The 12928-nt window shown below is 47.3% G+C and overlaps 1 protein-coding gene across 11 annotated transcripts in view; it reads left to right on the forward strand.

The window, feature by feature from the left end:
• RFX2 (regulatory factor X2) overlaps positions 1-12928 on the forward strand; it is a 99397-nt gene that overhangs the window by 42846 nt on the left and 43623 nt on the right. Inside the window, exon 1 of one of the 11 annotated variants that reach the window (XM_072947853.1) lies at positions 307-425. The exons of the other annotated variants lie outside the window; for them this stretch is intronic. Coding sequence (XP_072803954.1) covers positions 377-425 — 49 coding nt within the window. The 5' untranslated portion in view covers positions 307-376. Of the gene's footprint in view, positions 1-306; positions 426-12928 lie in introns of those variants that run through there. 11 annotated transcript variants of the gene reach the window in all.

The following is a 12928-nucleotide window of genomic DNA, read 5'->3' on the forward strand; positions in this document are numbered from 1 at the left end:
CCCCGAGCACACATGCACTGCACTTTAGTGCCAGTGTTCCCAGCTAATGCCTTGGGACAATTTAAAGTATCTGAACAAGTTTCCCAAGATTCTTTTGCAGCCAAAACTCATAATGGGATGTCATTTGTGTTTTAGAACAAATAAAAGCAGGCTGTAAAACAAACAAAAAACAAGCTTGTTAGCTACCATCCCTATTAGATGCAATAATTAAGATGCAATTACACTGAGTGTTGCTGGAATCAAAACGAGTAAGTTCTGACTTAACACGAGGACTCCCCCAAAGATGAACTAGCACACATGGTTCTTCCTGCAGCCCGTAGCTGTGGGAGACTTGCAGATCATTCCGTTCTGAGGAAGGCAAATCCTTCCAAAAGAAATGCGACTCTGCATTCCAGAAAACTGTTTCCTACCTGGTCCCAGTTTCGGTAAGTCAGTTTTCAGGAGTTGTAGCCTGATTTTAAAACTTTCTTTTAAATTGATCATTTAAAAAAATGATCCATCGTTGGAAGACCTGTGCTAGGAGGTTTGTGGGGCCGGGGTGTGCATGATTGGGTTATTTATTTCTGTATTTTAATGGAGGTACTGGGGATTGAACCCAGGACCTCATGCGTGCTAAGCATGCGCTCCACCACTGAGCTCTACCCTCCCCTGCTCTAGGGCCCCTCCAGTGCTGTGATTTCAAGTGGCAGTTCTCCATTTGTAGATAGGCCGTTTGTCTGCTTTTTAAATTCCGGGGTAAAGTGAGGACGAGAGGGACGGGGTAGTAAAATGGAAGGTCCCGTGTGTGTGTGTGTGTGTGTGTGTGTGTGTGTGTGTGTGTGTTGGTGGGAGGATGAAGAAAGCCCGCCTCCCCGCTGCCCGAATCCGTCACGGAGGCACTGCCCATCCCCCGTGGTTATTGGCTGTGTCTGGGGAGGGCGAGGGGTCAGGAAGTGGCCTGTCACCAGGCAGCATTGTCTCCTGCTGGGTTGTCACCTGGCTCAGACCCAGAAGATGCTCTTGAGGAAGAAGCTCCCGGCCTGTCACCTGTCACCCCTCCAGGCTCCTCCTCCCTGCTGTGTGGGGCGCTCCGAAGGCTCAGGCGGTGGGCAGGAGGGGGCAAGTTAAATCAGCGTATTCCCCACCTACTGTGGTACAGGACGTTGCTGAAGCCACCCCCGAGAACCTGGGCCAGGGGCCGGCGCCGGCTCAGGAAAGGTGGACAGTGCAGGCAGTGGCCCCAGCAGCAGGGCCCTCGTTCCCCCGCTCACTTCTGGATATGCCCGGGGGGTCATCCCGTGCAACATGCTAGGGGCTCGGAGGGGGCCATGGGGTGACTAAGACCCAGACTGTGTTTCCTAGAGGAAGACTGCCTGGTCCAGAGGCCAAACATGTGCACAGCTGTGTGGTTGAAGGTATGTCCAAGACCATGAGCACAGAGGAGGGTTTTTGGTTGATTTGAAAGTGCCATGCTTAGCGAGGCTGTGGCCTTAGACCAGTGGATCCCCCTGGGGACGGTCCTGCCCCAGGAGACAGTGGGCCATGTCTGGGGACACCTTTGGTCGTCACAGCTGGGGATGCACCTGGCATCCAGTGGGTGGGGCGAGAGAAGCTGCTCCACACCCCCACGGTTCCCGGGACGGCCCCCCATAGAGAATGACCCTCCTGGAAAGTCTCTGGTGCTGAGAGGAAGACACCCTGGCTTAGAGCAGCGCTTCTCAAGCTTTAATATGCATACGAGCCTCCTGGGAATTGTGTTAAAATGCGGTTATATTTTCTGAGCAGTTCCCGAAGAGAGGAAGCAGTGCCTCTCATCCCTGGCTGACTTTGCCCCCAGGGGACCCTGGGTGATGTCTCAGCCATTTATAGTGGTCAGACTGGGAGGTGCTGCTGGCGTCTAGTGGGTGGGGCCAGGGAGGCTGCTCCGCACCCTCCAGTGCCCGGGACGCCCCACATCCAATAGCGACCCTGCCCAGGGGCCACGGCGCCAAGCCGGGGGAGCCCTGCCCCAGGTGATGAGATGCCATGACGGCGGGGCCTAGCTGCCGCTCCCTGCGGCTCTTGGTCCACTTTGCAGCTGCAGCTACTGGTGGTTTCCTTCTGCTCTAGCTGCTGCGGGGTCAGGGTGCGGGGGGCCTGGAGGGACTGGCGCTCTCCGGCCTGGCCTCAGCCCAGCTGTACAGGGTCCGTCAGTCCCAACCTGGCGGGCGCCACCTCAGTGCTCTCGGGGACACCAGTCCAGCCTCCACGCCGTGCCCGCCTTGCCACCACGGGTCTGGACCCCTGGAGCCACACTGGCCGCCCTCATCCTGCAGAGACCTCGCCCTGCAGGGTGGAGGCAGTACAGGGCAGGGGACCCACTCAGGCCGCTAAGCCCCGGCACACCGAGTTCCATCTGGGTTGGCCTGGAGGAGCCGAGGGGTCGGGAGGCCATCCCATGTAAACACGCCGTCAGGAATCGGGGCAGCCGGGCTGCCTCCCTAGAGCCACAGCGGAAGTGTGCGGGAGCAGGGGCAGGACGGGTGGGGGAGACGGCGCCGCGTGCCCGCGTGGAGAGGGAACGCTGGAAGAGGGCAGGGAGGGACACGGATGGAGAGAGGGAAAGCAGGTGGCCCCCTCCAGGGCTGGGAGTAAACCCGGGCTTCAAACATGCGCAGTCGGTCAGGGGGCTGTAAATTCTGAAACACCGCCCAGCTCGACACTCGGGCAGCCGCTTCTGGAAAGAGACGATGGGAGCAGTGATGTCAGGGTTGCCTTCTACAAGTCCCTTGCAGTCACTGAGCAGGCGTGCAGCCCCAGCTAGGGGAGCCCAGTGAGCCGGCCCGGGGTGGATTCACCCGGACCGTGGCCATGATTCAGAGCTCTGGTAACATGAGCTAAATTCTAGCGACTTCTAAAGCAGAACTCTGAGCTCAAGTTCTTATTTTGGATGCTCTTTGGCGTGGGGGCTGGGGAACAATTTACATGGGAAGGAAACAGGGGCTCTGCCTGATACAGACAGTGGGGGACTCAGGGGTCTTTACAGACTCGTGCCTCCTGTTAAAGGAAGGAGACCCTGTTCAGATCCAGCCCCGCCACTTCGTGCTGTGTGGCCTTTGGCTCATCGCTTGACCTCTCTGAGCCTCAGCCTTTGGTTTCTTACTTGAAGGCTGATCATGGAGCAGCTGCCTGAGAACTGACCACCTGGGGAAGTCCCTGTACTTGAGTCTGGCGCCCTCCTAAGACCCTGGACCTGTGCAGAAACTAAAGCCCAGGGCCCTTGTGGAGCTGCGGGCCCTGAGACACGCACCTGCACCCCGCACGGAGCCCGTGGAGGCCGTCTCTGAGGAGGGCTGCCACGCGTCTCGGCTTTGGCATCTCTGTCACAGCCACTCAGCTCTGTGGCTGCAGCAGGAAAGCAGGGGCTGGAGGGTGCCAGGAAGAGAGGGGTGGGCACGTGGGGTCGGGATCTGGGCTGGAGGAGGAGGAGGACGCTGTGTCAGAAAGTGGGGTGATGGCGATACAATGTCTGAGCCGAGTCCCAGGATGAGCAAGTTATCTGTAGAGAAAAACCTGGGTTTTGAGGGTTTTTTCCCCCTGTGTGCATGGGTACAAATATGTAAACATAGATCCCCTTCCTTTTCACTGTAAGTGTCGTTTGTGTTTTCCTGCTGGAATTATGGGACTGGTCAGCATTTGGTTGACTAGAAACTTACTTGGAGTAAGAAACTGGCAGCAGTGCCCTACGAGTGGTTTGGACCATTTCCCTTTTCTTGTTCTGGAGGAGGAGGAAGGTAATTAGGTTTACTTGTTGATTGCTTTAACGGAGTTCCTGGGGATGGAACCCGGGGCCTCGTGCGTGCTAAGCCTACCCTCCGCTGCGGAGCCCTACCCTTCCCTCGGGCCGTTTTTTTCTCACATTAGCCCGTAATGGGTGTGCACACACGTATGCCTTTGTGTAAGTGTGCTTGTGTGTATGTGTGCCCCCATGTGCCTGTGTGTGCGTGTGTGTTTGTGTGTCCACGGGTGTGTGGCTGTGTGTGTGTGCGCGTGATTGTACATGTGTGTGGTGTGAGTGCGTGTGTGTCCGTGTGTACATAAGGAAGTGGACAACACACTCCTGGTGCCCACTCTCCCAGGACAAATAAGGGGCTGATGTGATGAACTTCAGAGCACACACCCACACCCCCACCCGGGGGAGAATTTCCACTTCCCAGAACCCAAGTCTTGTGGTGGTGAAGTGATTACTAAGAAGTGCTGGGACCGGTCGCCGGCCAGGAGCACATTTGTGGGGCGAAAGTGTCAGTGCAGGCTGGGTGGTTTCTTAATTCACGTTTTCCCCTGAAGCTGTTACATCATCAGTGGCAACTAAAATCAGACCACATCTGAGACGAGCTAACTATCCCTTAGTCTGGATAATTTTTACATGAGCAGTCAAATCATGTCTCTTCAAGAGGAAACCAAGAGGGTGTTGCCTCGTTACAGTGGGGAAAAGGCCACCATCCTTGGAGCTGAGCGGCCTCTCCCACCCATGGGGCCGCCGGGCGCCGCTGCCTCCCGCCCCCTGCGTCGTGCTTAGAGCCCCGACGGCCAGTTTCCAGGACTTGGGCCTGATCCTCTTTCTGCTGGAGAAAGAGGGAAAGTTTGGCTCCTGAGAAGAAAACAGGAGCGGAAGCCCAGTTCTTACCAAAAGAAAAAGGAATTTGAATTCTGCAGATACTTCATTCCAGGGCGACTCGGAGCCAGCGCTGATCCTTCAAAGGCCACTGCTGCAAAAGAGGAAAACCGAAAAGCGACTGAGCAATGTCAGGGCAGCTAAAAGCTCTAGGCAAAGAAGGAACATCGGTCCCCCTGGATGAGAGTTGAAATTGTGACGCCCGGACACAGAGGGCCGACTTTAAAGGGCCCAGTCGTTTCCCCTCTGATTCCGCACGTTGCAGCGATTTCCTGCCCAGATCACCGCAGTGGTCCTTTCCCCTGTTCTCAGTCTGTCTGTGAGTTTATTCCCACGCGCCCTTTGTCCCAGACACTGCATGTTCGCTGAGAACAGTGCTTTTCAGTCGGGGTGACCCTGCCCCCCCTCACGGACACTGGGCAGTGTCTGGAGACTGGGATGGGGTCCTCCTGGCATCTGGTGGGTGGGGGCTGGGGGGTCCCGTCAGCACCCACAGTGCTCGGGCCAGCCCGAGCGTCCGCGGTGCCCAGCCTGGGAACCTGCAGCCATGCCTTTTCACGGTGGAGAGCGACGCGTGGCAATGATCCAGGCGAAAAGATGTGGTTTCTACCATCATGGGAAGTTGAAGAGTCCACTCTTCGGCAGGGAGGAGATGGACACTTCGTTCTCCAAGTGTACCAGTCGCCCCCAGGGGCCTGGCACTCAGCAGGGGCCGCACGCCAGCAGGGACTGTCAGTTGAGACAGAATCTAACCCCCACGTGGCTTGCTCCCTTGATCTGGCCTCAGACTGACAGGGGACCCAAGAGAAGCAAAGGGACCTGATTTTTCTGATCCCCCTAATAACCCTGGGAATGTCAACACAGGCATTGGGGCAGACCCCGGCGTTTGCAACAACCTGTGCTCTCGAGAACCTTCTGGACTTGTTGCTTCTTGTTCACAGGGGAGAAGTGAATTGCCTTCTTGGGGGCAAATGAACCCTGGTGCCATCCAGATGCCACCAGGTACCGGCAGAGCACGCACTGATGTCCGGAGGAGGCTGTGTGTCCCTCCCCCAAGTAAAAGTAAAAGGCCTACGTCTGCCCAGAGTGGAAGTCAATGGGCCAGTCAGAACGAAAGGGATGAAAACCCCTCGGCTTGCTCTTCCCTAATTACCAGGACATGACAAGCTGCTTCCTAAATCCCAGCCCGACCCGTGTGAGGCAGGTGACCCCCGCCTCGGCCTCGCCTCCGGAGGAGCAGGAGCGGAAGGGAGATTGCTTCAGGTCCTTGTGAGTCAGCCCGGGCCAGGAACCCGGCCCAGAACTTGCCCTCCGCTTTTTCTGCATTTCCTTTCCTGTCATTACTGGTTACTAGGCAACTGGAGTATTTTCCTGTAAACAGAAGCCTCTTCCCTTTGCGCCCGGGCAAATTCATTCATCGAGGCTGTCATCCAGGGCCGCTGACCTAGGGTCTCTCCTCTGCCCCTCACAGACACTTAGGAACCCTCGCCCATGCTCTCAGGGGTGGATGTGACTCAGTGGTGGCATCACGAAAAGGTCACATGTGCCTCCTAAACGCTGTGCCGGCCAAGCGGGGGAAGTTGTGCCAACGTGGCTGCTCCTCCCTGCTTTATTTCTTAAGTCTGCCCTTATCTGGGACCAGATGGCAAATGAACTGTGCTCGGCTTGTAAACAGCACACTGGGCGTGTCTCTGAACCACAAAGAGCTTTGGGCCAACCTGGTCAGGCTGGGTCCCGGAACCCTATCCAGAGCAGCCAGAGATGCAGGGACTCAGAGAAAGAAAGCTCAGATCCCTGCCTGGGGAAGAAAAACAGGAGAAGGGACAAAGGAATGTGACAGGACCAGTGGGGAGGACAGCAAGGAATGATTCCTAGTCCCATTGCCAAGTTCAAGTGCGGAGCAGAAGCACAGCCGTCCAAGGTGATTGTGAGCACTGAGGAGCCCGTCCCAGCTGAGCCAGGAAAAGGAGAAGGAGAAGCAGAGGACTTCAGGCTGTGGGGGACTGACTGGTGCCCTGGCCCCGGGTCCTGCTGCCCCCGGGGGAGGATCACCCTGAACCAGTCTCACAAGCCCCAGAAGGAAGGACTCCCAAAACTGCTGGTCGCCTGGCCTCCAAGAGCTGCCAGCTTGGCAGAGCAGCGCCTGCTGAGAAGGACAGCGTGCTTGCACATTCTTTGTGGCCGCAAGCTAATAGCCAGATGGGTTTGGGGGTTTAACTTTTTATTATGGAAATTTCAAACATCAACAAAAGCCACGCGCCAGAGACTGAACCCCCAGTAATCACCTCCACCCTCTATGGTTATTTGCATCCTGGCTGCCTTTACCTACACCCACTCCCCATCCTCCACTTGTTAGTAAAGGATTCTCTCAGTTAAGATTTACGGACAGTACATGTGCAGATGTCAGCTGTCCAGTTCTGACAGATGGATAGTCCATGTAATGCACACGCTATCACATAGAGAATGTGTCCATCCACCTTTCAGTTCCCATCTGTCCCTTCCCCCGTCAGTCCCCACGCCCACTCTCGTCTGGTTTTTTTAACCTTAAATTAATTAGCTGTGCCCGTTCTGTATTATGTATGTCCTCTTTCGGACTCATTGTCGTTCACTCAGTGCAGTGATGTTGAGGTTCAGCCATGAGTTATGTTTCTCAGTAGTTCACACTCTTCTATCAGTGAGTAGTATTCTCCCATCAGCTTTTTAGCTGTGTGTGTGTGTGCGCATGTGTGTGTGTGTGTGTGTGTGTTTAGTGTTTGCCTGAGGGAATACCCTGCACGTGTTTAACTTACCACAATCTGGAATTTCTCATTCATTCCTCTGATGATAGACGTTTGGGTTCTTTCTACTTTTTGGCTATAAAACTGCTACAAACATGCTTTCCAAATTTTTGGAAGCCATGTTTCCATTTCTCTTGGATAAACATCTAGGAGAGGAATTCTGGGTTGAAGGGTAGGTTTAACGGTCTGGAAGACTGCCAAACCTTCTTCCAGTGGTGGTGTGAGAGTTACCGCTTTACATCCCCACCAGTGTGAGAGTTACCGTTTCTCCGTGTGCTCTCAACACTGGTTGTTGTCAGATATTATTTTAGCCATTGTAGTGAGTCTTTAGTGGCATGTCATTGTAGTTTAATTTGCATTTCCCTAGTGACTAACAATGTTGAGCACAATTTCATGTACTTTTGGGGCCTCTGTATATCTTTTTGAAGTGCCTATTCAAATCTTTTGCCCATAAAGTTGTCTTCCTAGTATTGAGTTGTAGGAACTTTCTATATATTGTGGATAAAAGTCCTTTGTCAGATACATGTTTTGCAGATATTTTCTCCCAGACTACAGCTTACCAATTTTTGTTATTAATGAAAACTTTTAATAAGCAGAAGTTTTAACTTTTGATGAAATCTAATTTATCATTTTTTTTCTGTTATGTTTATTACTTTCTGCACCCCTTCTAAGAAACCTTTGCCTGTTTTCTCTCAGTAGTTTTATAGCTTTAGCTTTTATGTGTAAGTCTGTGATCTAACTTACAAATCATTTTTATACATGGTGTGAGGTAGAGATTGAGGTTAATTTGTTCTTTTCTTCCCATACAGATAAATCATTTGTTTAAGTGACTTTCCTTTCTCTGTTGAATTGTCTTGGCACCTTTGTCAGAAATCATTGAGGAGAAAAAGAGCTGGGGCTTCACTAGGAAAAGAAAATCATTGACAACACAAGTATGGGTTATATTGGTTATATATTGCTGGATTTAATTTATTAATTTCTTGTTATGATTTTGCCTATGTGTTCATAAGGGATGTTGGTCTAAATACTTGTGATATCTTTATCAAGTATTAGTGTCAGCATTTTGCTGACCTCATGAAATGAGTTGTGAAGTATTCCTTGCTCTATTTTCTGGTGGAATTTGTGTGTTAATTCCTTCTTCAGTGTTTGATAGCATTCACCAGTGAAACTGTGCCTCGAGTTTTCTTTGTAGGAAGGTTTTCAATAATGTATTCAATTTCCTTGTTAGATGTACACATTCATGGTTTCCATTTCACCTGGTGTCAGTTTTAGTGTGTTGTATTTTTCAAAAAAGGGTTCATTAGATCTAAATTGTTTAATGTATTGGCTAGAGTTGTTCATAATAGTTTCTTATTATCGTTTTGATTTCTGTAAGATTTGTAGTGGTATATCTCATTTCATTCCTGAAATCGGCTATTTGTGGTTTTTTTCTTTTCTCTTTCATTCTTATCAGTTTTTTTTTTTTAATGGAGGGGGTTGTCAATCTTTTCTGTTTTTTTCTAGGATTTTTCTAAGAGCAGTTTTAGATTCAAGCAAAATTGAAAGGAAGGTACAGAAATTTCCCGTATACCCTCTGCCTTTGCACATGCGTAGCCTCCTCCAATATCAACATCCCCCACCAGAAGGTACATTTGTTACAACTGATAAACCTACATAACAGATCATTATCACCCAGAGTCCAGTTTTTACGTTAGGGTTCATTCTTGCTGCTGTACTTTCTATGGGTTTGGACAAATGTAGAGTATCATGCAGGGTATTTTCATTACCCTAAAAATCCTCTGTGCTCCTATCCGTTCCTCCTTCTCCCTGACTCCTGGCAACCAAAGATCTTTTTACTGTCTCCGTAGTTGTTCCTTTTCCAGAATGCCATATAGCTGAAGTCGTACAGTATGAATGCATTTACTTTCAGTTAGTACAGTTGACCCTTGAACAACACAGGTTTGAAGCACACGAGTCTGCTTACCTGTGGATTTTTTTTCAATAAATACATACTACGGTACTGCGTGGTCTGTGGTTTGTTGAATCCAAAGATGCAGAGCTGTGGATACAGAGGGCCAACTGTGAAGTTATACTCAGATTTTTGACTGCATGTGGAGTGGCCTTAACCCGAGTTGTTCAATGGCCAAATGTAATATGTATTTGCTGTTTCCTCCATGTCTCTTCATGGCTTGGTAGCTCATTTCCTTTTGGAAGAAATTTCAGTTTTGAAGAAATTTTGGTTTTGTTTATTTTCTCCATCATTTGGAGAGGTTTAGTTTTTTTTCATTAATTTTTACTTTATTGTTTCCTTCATTTTACTTAGTTTAAGTTTAATTTGCTTGTCTTTTTAGAGCATCCTAAAGTTGAACACTTAATGATTAATTTTGAGCCTTTTTTAAAAATAGAAGTTTATAAAGCTAAACATTTCCCTCCAAGCACTGCTTTAGATGCATCTCACAAATTTTGATATGTGATGTCTTCATTATCATTTAGTTTAAAATATTTTCTAATTTCTCTTTATTCTTTGATCTGTGGGTTATTTTGGAAGTGTATTTTAAATTTTCTAAATATTTTGGCATTTTTCTAGGTATTCTACTGATCTCTAATTTATTCCATTATGGTCAAAGCACATACCTGCTCTATATAATTTTGTTATTTTGAAATGTATAAGACTGACTTTAGGCTCAAATATGACCCATCGTGGTGAATATAGTCCATGTACGTTTGAAAAGAATGTGCAGGTTTTGGTGGTTGTGTTCTAGAAATAGTAGTTAGATCAATGTGATTGATAGTGTCAGATATTCTGGATCTTCACTGACATTTTTGTTTAATTTCTATCAAAATTACTGAGAGAAGGGTATTTAAAATCTCTAACTATAATTATATATTTATTGATTTCTTCCTTTAGTTCTGTTTTGAAGCTGTATTATTACTAGGTGCATCTATAATGATTATGTCATCCTGATAAATTGGTCATTTTATCATGGTGAAATGTCCCTCATTATCTCAAGCTATCTTCAAGGTGATGTTCCTGCCTTGAAGTCTATTTTTCTGATCCTTATACCCACTCCAGCTTTCTTAAGATTGGTGTCTGCGTGGTATGTCTTTTTCCACCCTATTACTTTCCACCTGTGTGTGCCTTTATATTTAAAGAGGCTTTCTTTTAGGCAGCATATAATGGACTCTCGTTTTTTATCCAGATTGACTATTTCTGCCTTTTCATTCAAATGTTTACTCTATTTAAATTTATTGTAATTATTAATATGTCTGGATTTAGAAAAGCCATGTTGCCTTTTGTTTCATCTGTTTTTTCTTCTTCATTTCCTGCCTTCTTTGGGGATAATCAGTTATGTTTGGTATTCCATTTTATTCCTCTATTAGTTCCTTAGCTGTATCGTTTTATATTTTTGAAGAGGTTACCATAGGGATTACAATATGCATCTCTATCACAAACTGGATGGAGGTAATATTTTCCTATATCATGTAAAATACCTTGCATGAGCCATTTACCCGCCCATTCCTTTGTGCTGCCACTCTTACACAGATTACATCTACATGTGTTACAGATCCCATAAGAGACTTACAAATTTTTTAAATAGATACAGATATTTTAAAGAAATTAAGAGAAGGAAAGAAAACAGTAGAGTCTTTTGTAATTGCCCACATATTTATCACTTCAAGTGATCTTTATCTCTTCTTGTAGCTCCGAGTTTACCATCTGGTGTTATTTCCCTTCATCCTGAAGAACTACTTTTTGCTTGTCTTATAGCGTAGGCAGCAAAATTTCTCAAGTTTTGTTTAGCATAAAATGTCTTTCTTTCACCTTTTAACAATAGCTTTGCTGGATACAGAATTCTGGGTTGACAGTTTTTTTTTTCCGCCAACACGTTAAAGATGTCATTCTATTGTCTTCTAGTCACCATTGTTACTGATGAGAAGTTGGCTGTCATCCAAGCTGTTGTTTCCTTGAATATAGTGTGAATTTTTCTCTAGTTGCTTTAAAGATTTTATTTTATTTATTTTTTTATTTTAACAGTTTCACTATGACACATTTAAGTTGATTTTCTTTGTATTTATCTTTCTTGGGGTTTGTTGAGCTTCTGGGACCTGTAAGTTGATGTCTCTCACCAAATTTAAGAGATGTTTGGCCATTCTTCAAATATGTCTTTTTTCCTCTCCCATTCTCTCCTTTTTTTCTGGGACTTGCAGTATGTTAAACTGCATGTTCTGTTCATTTTCCTTCATATTTCCCCCTCAGTTCTTCAGATTGGATTCTCCTGATCTCTCCTCAGGTTCACTCTTCCTTCTGCCATCTCTAATCAGCTGTTAAGCATATCCAGTGAAGTTTCCATTTTAGTTTCTATGCTTTTCAGCTCCAAAATTTCTGCCTGGCTCTTTTTAAAAGTTTCTCTTCCTCCACTGAGATTCCCATACATTCATTCATGGTGCATACAACTTCATTTAAGTTCTTGAGCATATTTTCAGTAGCTGCTTTATCTGCATCACCAGGATCATCTTGGTTGGGTTGTAACTGTCTCCTTTGTTGTTCTTCTTGAGTATGAATCACAATTTCCTATTTCTTGTCATAGTTCTTGTGTTATTGGGTTCTGAACATCGTGAATGATATGTTGTAGAATCTCTGGATTCCACTATCTTCTCCTGATGGTATTTAACTTGGCATGACTCAAACTCTGTCCCTCCTGCAGGGAGTAGCAGCTGAAATCTCCTCATAGTTTTTTCATCTTCTAATTACTGGTTTTTCTCCAAGACCCCCATGTCTCCCTCACATGTGTGGTTTCTAGTCAGTTGGCTAAAGATTTGGGTGGACTCTGTGGTCAGATTTGGGGGTTCACTCTCTCTGTGGCTCTTCTTCCGGGATTCCCCGCAACATTGTGAACTCTTGCTTTTCAAACTTTAAGACAACCATGCTGCAGCTTTCTGCCACCCAAGCACTTGTGGATTGGGGTGTGCCTCCGAGCAAAAAGCCACAGAGTCACCAACCCGTCTGACTTTTGACAGCAGCCTTTCCCTGGTGGGCTCCCCAGCAGTGTCTCCCTGGTTTGATCACCCTCCATGGTCTTTAAATAGTTGCTTTTTTTAATTCTTAAAATGTAGTTGATTTACAATGTTGTGTTAGTTTCTGGTGTACAGCCTAGTCATTCAGTTATACATATATAAATATTCTTTTTTGTATTATTTTTTATTATAGGTTATCAAAAGTTATTGAATATATTTCCCTGAAATAGTTGCTTTTAAAAAATACTTTGCCCAGATTTTTTGCTGTTATCTGAATGAGGGTTAGTCCAACCAGTTTGCTGCGTCATTACTAAAAACCAGGGCTCTTTTGCATGCCTTTTAAAAAACCTTAAAAATATCTAAACTTTGACGAGCTGAGAACCCTTGATTAATGGACCCAAAGAAAACATTTTCAGGAAACTGGATCAGCTTATGTGTAACCTACAACCTTGAATACCTTAGGTGGGTGAGGAAGGAGTCCATGCTCTCTTTGGATAGGCGTGTTGTGTGTTCATGTATCAGA

Source organism: Vicugna pacos, chromosome 22 (genome assembly GCF_048564905.1).
Source record: "Vicugna pacos chromosome 22, VicPac4, whole genome shotgun sequence".
In the NCBI taxonomy this organism is placed as follows: domain Eukaryota; kingdom Metazoa; phylum Chordata; class Mammalia; order Artiodactyla; family Camelidae; genus Vicugna; species Vicugna pacos.